The sequence below is a fragment of the Pristiophorus japonicus genome, chromosome 1, assembly GCF_044704955.1.
Source record: "Pristiophorus japonicus isolate sPriJap1 chromosome 1, sPriJap1.hap1, whole genome shotgun sequence".
In the NCBI taxonomy this organism is placed as follows: domain Eukaryota; kingdom Metazoa; phylum Chordata; class Chondrichthyes; family Pristiophoridae; genus Pristiophorus; species Pristiophorus japonicus.
Window position 1 is genome coordinate 14,769,958 of NC_091977.1, and position 16,089 is coordinate 14,786,046.

Here is a 16,089-nt window from a genome sequence, read left to right on the forward strand (position 1 = left end):
ATGATGAATGGCTGTTTTTCAGACTGGTGGGCGTTATACAGTGGTGTTCCCCAGGGATCAGTATTTGGACCACTGTTCTTTTTGATACATATTAATGACTTGGACTTGGGTATACAGGGCATTGTTTAAAAGTTTGCAGATGACACAAAACACAGAAATGTAGTAAACAATGAACAGGATAGTAGGAGACCAGGAGGACAAAGTCTGGTGATATTAGCAGACACGTGGCAGATGAAATTTAACACACAGAAGTGTGGTGATGTATTTTGATGGGAAGGATGAGGAGAGGCAATATGATCTAAATTTACAATTTTAAAGAGGGTGCAGGGACAGAGAAATCTGTGAGTTGTATGTACACAAATCTTTGAAGGTAGCAGGACAAGTTGAGAAAGATATGGGATCCTTGGCTTTATTCATTGAGGCGTAGAGTACAAAAGCAAGGAAGTTATGCTAAACCTTTATAAAACACAGGTTAAGCCTCAACTGGAGTATTATGTCCAATTTTGGGCACCTCTCTTTAGGGAGGCTGTCAAGGCTTTGGAGAGGATGTAGAACAGATTTACTAGAATGGTACCAGGAATGAGGGACTTCAGTTATATGGAAAGACTAGGGACGCTGGGGTTGTTCTCCTTGGAGCAGCGGAAGGTTAAGAGGAGATTTTATAGAAGTGTTCAAAATCATCAAGGGTATTGATAACGAACAAGGAGAAATTGTTTCCAGTGGCAGAAGGGTCCGTAACCAGAGGACACATATTTAAGGTCATTGGCAAAAGAACCAGAGGTGAGATGAGAAGATTTTTTTACTCAGCGAGTTGTGGTGATTGGAACGCGCTGCCTGAAAGGGCGGTGGAAGCAGATTCAACAATAAATTTCAAAAGGGATTTGGATAAATACTTGAAGGGCAAAAATTTGCAGGGCTATGGGGAAAGGGCAGAGGAGTGGGACTAATTGGATCGCAGTTAGTCTTAGAATCATAGAATGATACAGCCTCCTTCTGTGCTGTATCATTCTATGATTCTAAGACTAATTGCCCACTGCAGAGGCCTTGTTCTTGACAGTCCCTTTATTGTTAGCCAAGATTGGAGACTAGCCAAGTGGGAAAAGTGCAGTTTCTTGAGACTACAGAACTGATTTTAGGTATGCGTGCTCCCGATGCAGATCCCCGCCTAGCAGAAGTGAAAATCTGTGAATCAGAGCACACTGTTATTCAAAAAAATCAGTAGGAGTACGATATGAGTTCCATATGTGTTATGTATTGATGCTTGGGGTCACCAGATACTAGAGGGCGCCACTGTCGGAGGTCATCAGGCTGTATGCACGTGTGCGTGGTCACTGGTATATAAGCGTGGGCACCAGGTCACGCGGGTATTTTGGGTGCGAATAAAGTTGGATCAGGTTTACACCTGAGGCAGTTTACAGTAACGAAACTCTTTGAGTTATTACATTTGACGACGAGGTAACTTAAGAACCTTCGCAATGGGCACTATTGGAATGCTGGAGAGATTTGTGGAGGGCGAGGATTGGGCAGATTTTGTCGACCACCTGGATCAGTATTTTGTGGCTATCAAAATGGAGGGAGAGACTGACGCAATTCGGCACAGGATGGTTTTCCTCACCGTTTGTGGTCTGAAAATTTATGGCCTCATGAAGAACCTTCTCTCGCCTTTACGTCCAATGGACAAAGAGTACAGTGATTTGTGTGCTTTGGTGCATGACCATCTTAAGCCAAAAGAGGGGATCATCATCTCACGCTATCACTTCTATACGCATGTTCGTGCTGAGGGCCAGGATGTGTCGGGATTCGTCACCGACCTGCGACGTCTGGCTGAGCCGTGTAAGTTCGGGAACATGTTGGAAGACATGTTGCGAACTTTCTTCGTGATAGGTATCAACCATGATGTGATTCTCCAGAAGTTATTGGCCGAAGAGAAGCTGGACTTGAGAAAGGCCATCGTAACTGCCCAGGCATGCTTGACGACTGATGATAATTTAAGGCAGATATCATCGAAGAGTCGGAGCTCCACGGCAGGTACTGTAAACAAGATTGTGTCATCTGGCAGAGCTGCTTATGGCAGGGCCGACTCGACTGCTTCTGTGAAACCTGCAGCTGCTCAGAATCTGCCAACTGGTACGAATCTGATTTCACCCTGTTGGCATAGTGAGGGCAATCAAAGGCCTCATCAGAGTTGGTTTAAACAACACTCCTGTAATGGCTATTCGAAAGTGGAGCATCTTCAGAGAATGTGTCCACAACTGAGGAAGCGTGCTGCTGCTCATCACATTGTTGATGATGACCAGTCTAGTGCTGGCCTGGATACACAACCCGAGGAGGAAGTGTATGGTCTGTATTCGTTCTTGGCAAAGAGCCAGCCGATAATTGTTAATATGAAGCTGAATGGCGTGCCTGTATCAATGGAGCTGGTCAAGGGTGCAAGTCAATTGATAATAAGCCAAAGGACATTCAACAAGCTGTGGGACACTGAGGCTGTGAAGCCTAGGTTGAGTCCAATCAATGCCAAGTTGCGTACCTATACTAAGGAACTCATACCGGTGATTGGCAGTGCAGTAGTCAAGGTGTCATATGATGGTGTGGTTCAAGATCTACCATTATGGATCGTTCCAGGTAATGATCCAACGCTGTTCGGCAGGAATTGGCTCGAGAAAATCATGTGGAACTGGAATGATATCAAAGCATTGTCCTCGGTTGATGACACTTTGTGTGCTCAAGTGTTGAAGAAGTTTCCTTCTTTGTTTGAACCGGGCATTGGTAATTTTACTGGAGCCAAGGTGGAGATTCACCTGGATTCTGATGCAAAGCCTATCTATCATAAAGCTCGGTCTGTTCCTTATATGATGAGGGAGAAGGTTGAAATTGAGCTTGACAGACTCCAACGTGAAGGGGTCCTATCATCGGTCGAGTTTAACGAGTGGGCCAGTCCCATTGTTCCTGTGTTGAAGAGTGATGCCACTGTCAGGATTTGTGGAGATTACAAGGTTACGATTAATCGATTTTCGAAACAGGATCAGTATCCGTTACCGAAGGCTAATGACCTGTTCGCCATGCTAGCTGGTGGAAAGTCGTTCACTAAACTAGATCTGACATCGGCCTTTTTGACACAGGAGCTTGTCGGCACTTCAAAGAAACTCACCTGCATCAACACCCATAAAGGACTGTTTGTCGACAACAGGTGTCCTTTTGGAATTCGTTCGGCTGCAGCCATATTTCAGAGGAATATGGAGAGTCTACTGAAGTCCATTCCTAGAACTGTCGTGTTTCAAGATGACATTCTGATCACAGGTCACGACACTGCTGAACATCTGAACAATCTTGAAGAAGTCCTACATCGTCTGGACAAAGTGGGACTCAGACTGAAACCTTCGAAATGTGTCTTCATGGCACCTGAAGTTGAATTCCTGGGGAGGAAGATTGCTGCTGATGGCATCAGGCCCACTGATTCGAAAACCGAGGCCATCAAAAATGCACCCAGGCCGCAGAATGTGACGGAGCTATGTTCATTCCTTGAGCTACTCAACTACTTCGGTAATTTCTTACCCAGACTGAGCACTTTTTTAGAGCCACTACACGTGCTACTCAGAAAAGGCAACAACTGGGTCTGGGGTGTGTTTCAAGTTAGAGCCTTTCAGAAAGCTAAGAATCTGCTCTGTTCAAACAAGTTGCTTGTTCATTATGATCCGTGTAAGCGTCTTGTATTGGCCTGTGATGCTTCATCATATGGGGTTGGCTGTGTACTCTAACAAGCAAATGAGTCGGGTAAGCTACAACCTGTTGCGTATGCTCTGAGAAGTTTATCAAAAGCGGAAAGAGCTTACAGCATGGTAGAAAAAGAAGCTTTGACCTGTGTGTATGGGGTCAAAAAGATGCATCAATACCTGTTTGGTCTTCGTTTTGAACTCGAAACTGATCACATGCCACTCATTTCATTGTTTTCGGAAAACAAAGTTATTAATACCAATGCATCATCCCGTATTCAGAGGTGGGCGTTGACATTGTCTGCCTATGATTATGTTATTCGTCATAGACCTGGTACTGAGAATTGTGCCAATGCACTAAGTCGTCTGCCCTTAGCCACACCTGATATGGAGATGCCTCAACCTGCAGATTTACTGTTAGTAATGGATGCTTTTGAGAGTGAAGGAACTCCTGTCACTGCTCAACAAATTAGGATCTGGACCAGTCATGACCCTATTTTATCAGTTGTGAAACGTTGTGTCCTCAGTGGTGATTGGTCTGCAATACCTATGGAGATCTGTGATGAGACCAAACCTTACAACCGTTGCAAAGATGAGCTGTCCATTCAATCAGATTGTTTACTGTGGGGTACTCGTGTCATCATGCCGAAGAAAGGTGGAGAAAAATTTGTACGTGAACTATATAGCACTCATCCCGGTATTGTCATGATGAAAGCCATTGCTAGGTCTCATGTATGGTGGCCTGGAATTGGCTCTGATCTGGAATCATGTGTACATCAGTGCAATACTTGCATGCAGCTAAGTAAAGTACCAGTGGAATCACCACTGAGTTTTTGGTCGTGGCCATCTAAACCATGGTCAAGAATCCACATGGATTTTGTGGGCCTTTTCCTGGAAAAGATGTTTTTTGTTGTGGTGGATGCATATTCAAAATGGATAGAGTGTATAATTATGTCATCCAGCACGTCTACAGCTACTATTGAAAGCCTTCGTGTCATGTTTGCTACTCATGGTATTCCTGACATTGTTGTCAGCGATAACGGATCTTGCTTCACATGTCTTGAGTTTCAGGAGTTCATGAAACTCAAAGGTATTAAACATGTGAGGTCAGCCCCATTCAAACCTGCTTCTAATGGTCAAGCAGTCCGTCCTGTTCAAATGATCAAGCAAAGTATGAAATGTGTAATTCAGGGTTCACTGCAGACTCGTTTGTCATGTATATTGCACAGTTACAGGACAAGACCTCATATGCTTACTGGAGTTTTCCCTGCTGAACTACTGATAAAGTGAAATCTCAAGACCAAGCTTTCTCTTGTTCATCCTGAGTTGAATGATCGTGTTGAAAATAGACGTCAAAGTCAGCAATGGTATCATGATCGTGCTGCTGTGTCACGTGACATCCCTGTCAACAATCGGTTTACGTATTGAACTGTGGTCAAGGTCCAAAGTGAATCGCCGGTACTGTTACAGCCAAGGAGGGCAACAGAGTGTTTATTGTCGTGCTCAAGAATGGGCAAACATGCAGGAAACATGTTGATCAGGTCAAACTGCGGCACACGGATGAACTGGAACCATTTGAGGAAGATGCAGTCAGTGACCAATCAACCCATGTTCATTCATCGGAGGATTCTGCTGTCATTATTGAATCTGGACCTTCAGTCTCTGATGTGGTTATTTCCACTCCCATCAGATCGACTACTCAGCCTTCAGTCACAACTGACTCACAACCCTCGCCCAGAACTAAAGTTGAAATGAGACGATCAACTCGTAAGTGGAAAGTCCCAGACCGTCTTAATTTGTAAAGAGACTGATATTAAGATCTTGAAAGGGGGATATTGTTATGTATTGATGCTTGGGGTCATCAGACACCAGAGGGCGCCACTGTCGGAGTTCATCGGACTGTATGCGCGTGTGCGCGGTCACTGGTATATGAGCGCGGGTACCAGATCACGCGGGTACTTTGGGCGCGAATAAAGTTGGATCAGGTTTACACCTGAGGCAGTTTACAATGTGAGTGAGGCTCCATGCCGGGATAGTGCCTATCTAAAATGGGTCCTTCATACCAGAATGAGCCAAGACCCTCAAGATACCAGCTGTCCTTTTTTGGGATCAAAACAGGAAGTTTATAAATCAGAAAACCTTGGGACCAATGTACAAAACAAAAGGTACGGGATTATAAATAAATCATATATACAACCATCTTCTCAAAGAACATTGTTAAAAGGCACCACAACCACAGCATCTCCTCCCCCATGGACTCATTTAATAGTCTGCAAGGGACAAAGGCAACTGAAGACACCCTCAATCAGCTCCTCATCAGTATGGAGAGACAGTGAAGTGCTTCCGGTACAAAGCAAGGAATTGTGCCAAGCCAGATCTTGGTTTTATTGGTTTAACACAAACTTTGGAGCTTGTATTTAGGGATAATTATTGGGTTTAGGTCAGATTGAAAATATGATCCGAAGCTTAGAAATAAATTTGTGCGTGAAATAGGCCCAAGATCAGAGGGCAGCTCAGGTTCTGCTAATGGAGCCAATGTAACCAAAACAGTACTGCATTTACAGCTGCTGACTTGAGAGGCAGAATGTGACAGTCAAGTACAAAACTAAATTAAGTTGCAGAAATGGGTACTGGGTTCAGATGGTCCCAATGTTATGCTTAAGGTCATATGAGCATGCAAGTTGGAGAACGCCTATTAAATCATATTTTCCACTGCTCCCGACTAATAGTTTCCATGTGGTCTGAGGGTGAGTGGATGTAGCTGTTATACTGTTGCCCGACAGAAGAGAAATTTTTAAAGTGGTGATTGAAATCACCAACATTGTCTTGCTGTGTTTTGCAACTTTAGTTCAAGGAATTCACAAGCAGGAATATTTAGAGCTCAAAAGCACAACTGTAATAGCTCAAACGATTAACCCATAGGGATGTATTTTGTGATTAATACCCAGGCACACTGAGATTCCCAGCAAAAGAACTTGGAAAATGCATTATTTTATAAAGAAGTATTTTATAAATACAATATTTTATAAATGCAGTATTTTACAAGACTGAGAAAGGGAAGACAGAGGTAACCTGATAAAAGGTCTTTAAAATTATGAAGGCGTTTCATTGAGTAGAAGTAGAGTTGTTTCCATTTGTGGGGGAGTCCAATACTAGGGGTCATAAAAAATAAGATAGTCACAAATAAATCCAATAAGGAATTTAGGAGAAACTTCTTTACCCAGAGATTGGTTAGAATATGGAACTCACTTCCATATGGATTAGTTGAGGTGAATGGCAAAGGTGCATTTAAGATAAGTACCTAAGGGAGAAAGGAATAGAAGGATAGTGATAGGGTGAGATGGTGGGAGGGAGCTCATGTGGAGCACAAATACCGGCATAGAGCAGTTGGGCCGAATGGCCTGTTGCTGTGTTGTTCACTGTATATAACTCCTTGAGTAGTCGGGCAAAGCACAAATATAGATTATCATCATCCGACTACATTAATTGGATTAAGTGTTTCCTTTGATTAGTGGCAATGGGATCTTTAATATCCATCTGAAGAAGGGTAAGATGGAAATAATTTACTGCAGAAAAATCAGAAATGTAAGAATATGGTAGGGAGCGTTACACAGATCAGCTTATTTAAAATGAACAAGAAATATTTTTTGTAATTTTTTTCCCCCTTTTATGAAGTGTATATTTGTTAACACCAGTGACGTGGTAAAAGACCGCATTGAATCTGAGGTTTCAGACCAAAAGAAAAAAAAACTAATGCCGTAAATAGCAGCCGTGCGTGTTGGAAGGTAAAAAGAAACACAATGTAAATGCTGAAAGTGTAAAATGAGAACAGAAAGTGCTGGAGGTTAGCAGCGTTCATGTGGGACCCTTCGTCAGGACTGGAGAAAGAAGCCCAAGACTGCATGGGAGGAGGTGTCCTTTGAGTGCTATGGATCTGTTGTTACTGGAGATACTGAGCGCAGAAATAGTCCCGCTGTGATTCTGAACCAGAGGAAATCTTACCTTCCACGTTTACAAGGGAAGAACTTGCATTTACATAGAGACTTACCGGCTGGCTTTTTCTGCGTCTGCATTCGCCAGCCCACGATTCTCCTGCCAATTAAAATGAGTGGGGTGGGGGGAGGTTTGTGGGGGCAAATTCCCCTCCCCCCCTCCTCGCCAGCTTCATGTACCATGAATTACTTTGGAGTGTAGCTACTGCTATACAAGTGAAATACGGCAGCCGTTTTCACACAGCAAGTTCGCACAAAAAATTAGATAAATGACCAAGTCAATCTTATTATTTACATCGTGGTGGTGATGGCTGGAGAGGAAACCGTTGAACCAGGACACCAGGAGACGTCCTGCTCATCCAGATAATGCCATGGGATCTTTTACATCCACTGATTCCCAAAGGGAGGCACCCCCAATGACATCGCTCCCTCAGTAACCGCACTAACTCAGCCTAGATGCAGATAGGTTGAGTAGGTTGGGCCTATACTCATTGGAGTTCAGAAGAATGAGAAATGATCTTATCGACACATATAAGATAATGAGGGGGCTCGACAAGGTGGATGCAGAGAGGATATTTCCACTCATAGGGGAAACTAAAACTAGGGGGCATAGTCTCAGAATAATGGGGGGGGCCCAAGTAAAACTGAGATGAGGAGGAATTTCTTCTCTCAGAGGGTTGAAAATCTATGGAATTCTCTGCCCCAGAGAGCTGTGGATCATTGAATATATTTAAGGCAGAGATAGACAGATTTTTGAGCGATGGGAATAAAGGGTTATGGGGAGTAGGCAGGGAAGTGGAGCTGAGTCCATGATCAGATCAGCCATGATCTTATTGAAAGGTGGTGCAGGCTCGAGGGGCCAGATGGCCTACTCCTGCTTCTATTTCTTATGTTCTCGTGTAGATTATATGCTCGAGTCCTGCCGTGGAGCTTAAACCCGCAGTAGTCTGACTCGGACGCGAGGCTGCGACCCACTGAGACAAGCTGTCACTTTGGGTGTGTTTGAAAGGTTTTCAAAAGGACTGTTTGCAGAGATCTTTTTTTTTAAAATCTGGTTGACGTCGAACTGTTTGAAATCCCGACAGGTTTATTTTCCTTGTCAGGATGCACTGATTTGATCTGTCGCTAAAATCTCTGACCCATTTTTCAGAATTGTGCAACAGCAAAACAATTCTGTAGCCAATTGTTGATGGATAAGTGACCTGATCGAGGTCTTTAAGATTATGAAAGGGTTTGATAGGGTAGACATAGAGAAGATGTTAACGGGAGAGACCAAAATTAGGGGCCACAAGTAAATCCAATTGAGAATTCAAGAGAAACTTCTTCACCCAGAGAGTGGGATGTGGGTGTTGCTGGCAGGGCCGGCATTTATTGCCCATCCCTAATTGCCCTTGAGAAGGTGGTGATGAGCCACTTTCTTGAACTGCTGCTGTTTTTTGTAGCGGTTTGGTACAGCTGAGTGGCCTGTTAGGCCATTTCAGAGGGCAGTTAAGAGTCAACAACATTGCTGTGGGTCTGGAGTCACATATAGGCCAAACCAGGTAAGGGCAGCAGATTTCCTTCCCTAAAGGACATCAGTGAACCAGATGAGTTTTTACGACAACCAGTGGTTTCATGGTCACCATTACTAGCTTTTTATTCCAGATTTATTTAAGTAACTGAATTTAAATGTTGAGGTGACTAGAGTAGATGTATTTAAGGGGAAGCTAGATAAGCACAAGAGGAAGAAAGGAATAGAAGGATATGCTGATAGGGATAGATGAAGACGTTTGGGAGCAGGCTTGAGTTGAGCATTGTAGTGTATTTGCTTCATGGATTTGGATCCAATGATTTAGGTGAAGGAATTGAGTGCAATATCTCCAAGATTGCAGATGACACTAAACTGGGTGGCGGTGTGAGCTGTGAGGGGGACGCTAAGAGGCTGCAGGGTGACTTAGACAGATTAGGTGAGTGGACAAATGCATGGCAGATGCAGTATAATGTGGATAAATGTGAGGTTGTCCACTTTGGGGGCAAAAACACGAAGACAGAATATTATCTGAATGGTGGCAGATTAGGAAAAGGGGAGGTGCAACGAGACCTGGGTGTCATGGTTCATCAGCCATTGAAAGCTGGCATACAGGTGCAGCAGGCAGTGAAGAAGGCAAATGGTATGTTGGCCTTCATAGCTAGGGGATTTGAGTATAGGAGCAGGGAGGTCTTACTGCAGTTGTACAGGGCCTTGGTGAGGCCTCACCTGGAATATTGTGTTCAGTTTTGGTCTCCTAATCTGAGGAAGGACGTTCTTGCTATTGAGGGAGTGCAGCGAAGGTTCACCAGACTGATTCCAGGGATGGCCGGACTGACATATGAGGAGAGACTGGATCAACTAGGCCTTTATACATTGGAGTTTAGAAGGATGAGAGGGGATCTCATAGAAACATACAAGATTCTGACAGGACGGGACAGGTTAGATGCGGGTAGATTGTTCCCGATGTTGGGGAAGTCCAGAACCAGGGGACACAATCTTAGGATAAGGGGTAGGCCATTTAGGACTGAGATGAGGAGAAACTTCTTCACTCAGAGAGTTGTTAACCTGTGGAATTCCCTGCCGCAGAGAGTTGTTGATGCCAATTCATTGGATATATTCAAGAGGGAGTTAGATATGGCCCTTCCGGCTAAAGGGATCAAGGGGTATGGAGAGAAAGCAGGAAAGGGGTACTGAGGGAAAGATCAGCCACGATCTTATTGAATGGTGGTGCAGGCTCGAAGGGCCGAATGGCCTACTCTTGCACCTATTTTCTATGTTTCTATGTTCTCTGCTTAAGAATTCACAGCTACACATTTGCTGTAAAGAACTAGCTGGTTTATTAGCAAAGGTTTAACAATCAAACTGAACACTACCAGTTCATCCATCAGGCTCACAACTGCACACCTCATCGTGGAGAACCTGAACTCAATTAACTGGGGTTTTATTGAGTCTTGTGAACAGCATGTGACTGGCTAAGCCACTTGCAGTGTAACAGCTCCACAACTCTTTTTGGGGGCAAACATAAACATTAAATCAAGTGCCCCCCTAACAGCTCCACAAGTCTGAGAGCATGCTCACAGGTGCATACATTACGAAGGCGTGTTTCTGTGCAGTAAATATTTTGTAATACCCTTTCAAATGGACTAATGGATTTGCTTTATAACTTTGCTGATATTTCAGGCAGGTGTAGTCTCAGTTTCATTGTTCTCTCTTCTGTAATTCAGATTCCCAGAAGCACGTACGAACCTCCCAAAGAGGAGCAACTGCTGAAAGAACGTAAGAAGAAAAATCGCCAACATGCAGAGGTTTGGATGCTTTCGTTTTCTTACTCTCGCTAATTTTCTTCCCTCTATAGCTGCTCTGCTGATTGCTTCGACTGTGCACAGAGGTGTAGTCCCCTGGGTTCCGTGGGATCCAGGCATTCACCAGCACCTCATTATTCACAGGCTAGCCCAAATGGGGAGTGCCGGAAGGCTATTTGCCAATGGTGGCCACCACAGCCGAGCCCTTTCCTATCCTCGGTCAACATCCACACACCCACATTTCCCCCAGGCGTCACTGGTTGAATTTCCCCTTCCTAATACATTGGCGATGAGGTCAATTGTAGTGCTCCTTATCACTGTCCCAACAGGTATCACTGACTCAGCACAGACCAGGGATTGAACCCAAGGCGTTCCTTGTTTAAATGGCACGAGCTCTTCATTGAGTAAACTCTCTGGGGTTAAAAATTCATCTGAGCCATTTTCGGGGCCAAGACGCTGCGTGGTTAACGAGCGCCCAAAGCAGAAGGCCCGATAATTATTAGTAAAATGACCCTCGGGCCTCATAAGCAAACGTGTGGAGAGCTGCCGGTGCTGGTCGCACCACCACAGGCAGCTCGCCCAATGGGAGAACCCCATTGAGGGCCGCCTGCCAAACTGGCAGTTGCCCCTCAGGTCAGTCCAGGCAAGGGGCGGGGAGCGGGGTGCGAGGAAGTAGGAAAGGGGTACGGGGAGGGGCATGATCATGATACCTGTGGAGTGGGGAGAGAACTCCTGCTCCTTCTGGCTCCACAGGAAGGGAAAATCATTTCAATACTTATTTTCAGTTGGTGGCCTTGGGAATTCTTTGGCCCAAAGCCTGCCCCGCTCATCGGAACAAGAGGGCCTTCAACAGGCTTCAGGCTCCTCATTAACAGATTCAAGAGGCTGAACACTTTGACGCCTGAATTTATAATTGTGCAAATATGCTTGTCGCCCAAAACAGCTCCCACCAATTTCTACCCCGCTGAACCATAAAGTGAGCCAAAGGTTCGACATTTTTAAAATTTCAAATAAAATAAATAGGGAAACAGAGGGGGCGAAATTGCCCCTTTTTGTGCTGCCCTCAGCACCTCAGAGGGAATGTGAAACACTTTTCGCCCGGGGTGAGTGGGGGAGGGGGGGCTGTTCCCGGCTCCCGGGAAATTGCCCGAGCATTAGCCAAGGCGCTACTTTCTCAGAGTCTGATCTTGACGATGTTCTACTCAAATTTCACCCCAAAATATCCCAGCAGTAAAGAACAAGAACCATAAAATGCAACTATTAAAAAGATAAGGGGCTGGTTGTGCGGCGGCCCGGGCCGCTAACCTATTAGCAATATGCAACAGTGTGTCTCTTTAACCAACCAGAATAAGAACATAAGAAACAGGGAGCAGGAGTCGGCCATTTGGCCCCTTGAGGCCGCTCCACCATTCAATAAGATCATGGCTGATCTGATCTTGGCCTCAACTCCACTTTTCTGTCCACTCCTCATAACCTTTGACTTCCTTATCGTTCAAGAATCTGTCTATCTCAGCCTTGAATATATTCAATGATCCAGCCTCCACAGGTCTCTGGGGCAGAGAATTCCAAAGATTCACAACCCTCTGAGATAAGCAATTCCTCCTCACCTCCGTCTTAAATGGGCAACTCCTTATTCTGAAACTCTGTCCCCTAAATCTAGGTTTCCCCATGAGGGGAAACATCCTCTCAGCCTGTCAAGCCTCCTCTGAATCTTATATGTTTCAATAAGATCACCTCTCAATCTTCTAAACACCGATGAGTACAGGCCCAACCTGCTCTACCTTTCCTCATAAGACAATCCCTGCATCCCAGGAATCAACCTAGTGAACCTTCTCTGAACTGTCTCCAATGCAAGTATATCCCTCTTTAAATAAGGAGACCAAAACTGTACGCAGTATTCGAGGTGTGGTCTCACCTACGCCCTGTACAGTTGTAGCAGGACTTCCCTACTTTTATACTCTATCCCCCTTGGACGAGGACACCCAGATCCCTCTGTACCGCAACATTTTGTAGTCTCTCTCCATTTAAATAATAATTTGCTTTTCTATTCTTCCTACCAAAGTGGATAACCTTACATTTTCCCACATTATACACCACCTGCTAATTTTTTTCCCACTCACTTCGCCTTACTATATCCCTTTGCAGATTCATTGTGTCCTCCTCACAACTTGCTTTCCCACCTATCTTTGTATCGTCAGAAAATTTGGCTACATAAACATTGAAGAACCCTCACTGAGACACGCAGTCCAAAGAAAGAAATATAAATGATAAAAGTCAATGTAAAATCATGTGCAGAAAGCAAAATAAAATGAGGGAAAGATGGGATTAAGAGAGAGATCAAAGAGACAGAAAGAAAATGTTAACTTTTAATTCTTTTTAAATCTCTTAACAATAACTAAAATTCTGAAGGAATGAGATTCCACACTTATAAAAATGTAATTTTCAGTGCCAGAGAGGTTGTTTGATACTAATTAAGACTTAGCACGCCATTAAAAATTCTCTTACACCTGAATGCACCAGCCCTAACATTTTCTCGCATGTTTAGTGGGTAACTAATGGGTAAGTACAGCAATTTCACTCACTTCAGGGGCCTGAAATTCATCGACATACCGCCCACTACCCCCGACATACCGCCCGGCGGAAAATTCATCAATGACATACCGCCCATGCAGATCGCTTACATACCGCCCAAAAGTGCAAAATTCATGACATACCACCGACATACCGCGGAAATGCATACCGTCCTGGAGAAGGTGCTTTTAAGTGGATCTTAAGTGGGCGGTATGTACACAGAGCTGACAGGTTTGTTTGATATTACACAGATCTTTATAGTTCTCCAGAGTTTGATGTATTTTTAAATGGATTGTAGTATTTTCTAGTGTTAGGCAATAATTTAAATGGTCTAATAAAGCCTTATTTACTCCTTTATTGATGAACTATAATAAAAAATGTATTAGTCTCTCTCACCCCACAGTCTCTCACCCCCCCAGACTCTCTCATCCCCCCAGTCTCTCTCACCCCGCCAGTCTCTCTCACCACCCCCAGTCTCTCTCACACCCCCAGTCTCTCTCACACCCCCAGTCTCTCTCACCACCCCAGTCTCTCTCACCCCCCCCAGTCTCTCTCACACCCCCAGTCTCTCTCACACCCCCAGTCTCTCTCACACCCCCAGTCTCTCTCACCCCACCAGTCTCTCTCACCACCCCCAGTCTCTCTCACACCCCCAGTCTCTCTCACCCCCCCAGTCTCTCTCACACCCCCAGTCTCTCTCACACCCCCAGTCTCTCTCACACCCCCAATCTCTCTCACACCCCCAGTCTCTCTCACCCCACCAGTCTCTCTCACCACCACCAGTCTCTCTCACCACCCCAGTCTCTCTCACCCCCCCAGTCTCTCTCACACCCCCAGTCTCTCTCACCACCCCCAGTCTCTCTCACACCCCCAGTCTCTCTCACACCCCCAGTCTCTCTCACCCTGCCAGTCTCTCTCACCCCGCAAGTCTCTCTCACCACCCCCAGTCTCTCTCTCTCTCTCCCACCCCCGCCCCCACCCAGTCTCTCTCTCTCTCAGCCCCAGTCTCTGAAACCCCCCCCGCCAGTCTCTTCCGCTCCCACAGCGATCTTTTCCCCCACAGCAATCTCTCACCCACCCCCCCGCAACGATCTCATGCAGCCCCACAGCTATCTCACCCCCCCCCCCCCACCCAGTGATCTCATGCCCCCTCAAAGCGATCTCTCCACCCTCCCACCCCCCCCCACACCCCCACAGCGCTCTCAGGCTGGTAGTCCCTGGCCTCTTGTTGGTGCCTCTCGGGAGGGCGGAGCTTGAGAGCCGCACGTGCGTGCGCATAACTCGGGAGCCGAAATTTCCTGAGTCAAAAAGCCTCCTCCGTCGCACACCGCCCACTGCACTCCGCTCCCGCCCACTCTGCTCAGTTTACCGCCAAAAAAAGTGGGATGAAATTCCTGCCTACTCGGCCCCAGCAGTACCGGGTGGTAAAAAATGACTCACCACCCGGGAACCGCCGAAAAACACCAATTTCGTCCCCATGCGTTTTAATGATGCATCTATCGATGAGATACAGGTGTAGCACAGCTTACGCAGGAGCAGGGGAAATCGGGCAGCAACTTATGATTTCCTTGTTCAACTACACGTGTGTGGACGCCAGAAGTTGCTGTCTGATGCAGTCCATAATAACAGTGAGTGTTGACAGCCACACCGTTATGATTACCGCCTCCGCGGTGCCTCCGCAAGATCCGACAAATCCCCTAGGAGGACAGACGCACCAACATTAACGTCCTCGACCAGGCCAACATTCCCTGCATTGAAGCACTGACCTCACTTGATCAGCTCTGCTGGGCAGGCCACATCGTTCGCATGCCAGACACGAGACTCCCAAAACAAGCACTCTACTCGGAACTCCTTCACAGCAAACGAGCCAAAGGTGGGCAGAGGAAACGTTACAGGGACACCCTCAATGCCTCCCTGAAAAAGTGTAACATCCCCACCGACACCTGGGAGTCCCTGGCCAAAGACCGCCCTACGTGGAGGAAGTGCATCCGGGAGGGGCGCTGAGTCTCTTCGCCCCAAGAGCATGCAGAAATCAAGCGCAGGCAGCAGAAAGAGTGTGCGGCAAACCTGTCCCACCAACCCTTTCCCTCAATGACTATCTGTCCCACCTGTGACAGGGACTGTGGTTCTCGTATTGGACTGTTCAAGCAACTAAGGACTCATTTTTAGCAAGTCTTCCTCGATTCCGAGGGACTGCCTATGATGATGATATGATTACTGCAAAATCCAAGCCATTGAGTTCGTATGGCACTCTTCTGTCCACTAATTGGTTAACATTTCCATTAAGATAGCAGAGGACCGTCCCAGCAATGCATTCAGCATTCCCTAATATCACCACAGTAACTTCTAGCCTCAAAGGTATCATTTGAATGGTCCATATTTTCCAGCAGACCTCCTCTTTTCAGCACTTCAAGAGGTTATTAAAATTAAACTTGGCTGTGGTGCAACACTCAATGCCTGATTGTTCCTAAGCACAGAAATTGTTCCGTGATCCAGGTTGACGT

At 45.8% G+C, this 16,089-nt stretch overlaps 1 protein-coding gene across 2 annotated transcripts in view; it reads left to right on the forward strand.

Annotated features, from left to right (window-relative positions):
* The window catches only part of cfap99 (cilia and flagella associated protein 99), a 392,086-nt gene that overhangs the window by 142,560 nt on the left and 233,437 nt on the right, over positions 1–16,089 (forward strand). For both annotated transcript variants that reach the window (XM_070894010.1, XM_070893926.1), the window contains one exon: positions 10,937–11,017. In XM_070894010.1, the coding sequence (XP_070750111.1) occupies positions 10,937–11,017 (81 nt within the window). The remainder of the gene's footprint in view (positions 1–10,936; positions 11,018–16,089) is intronic.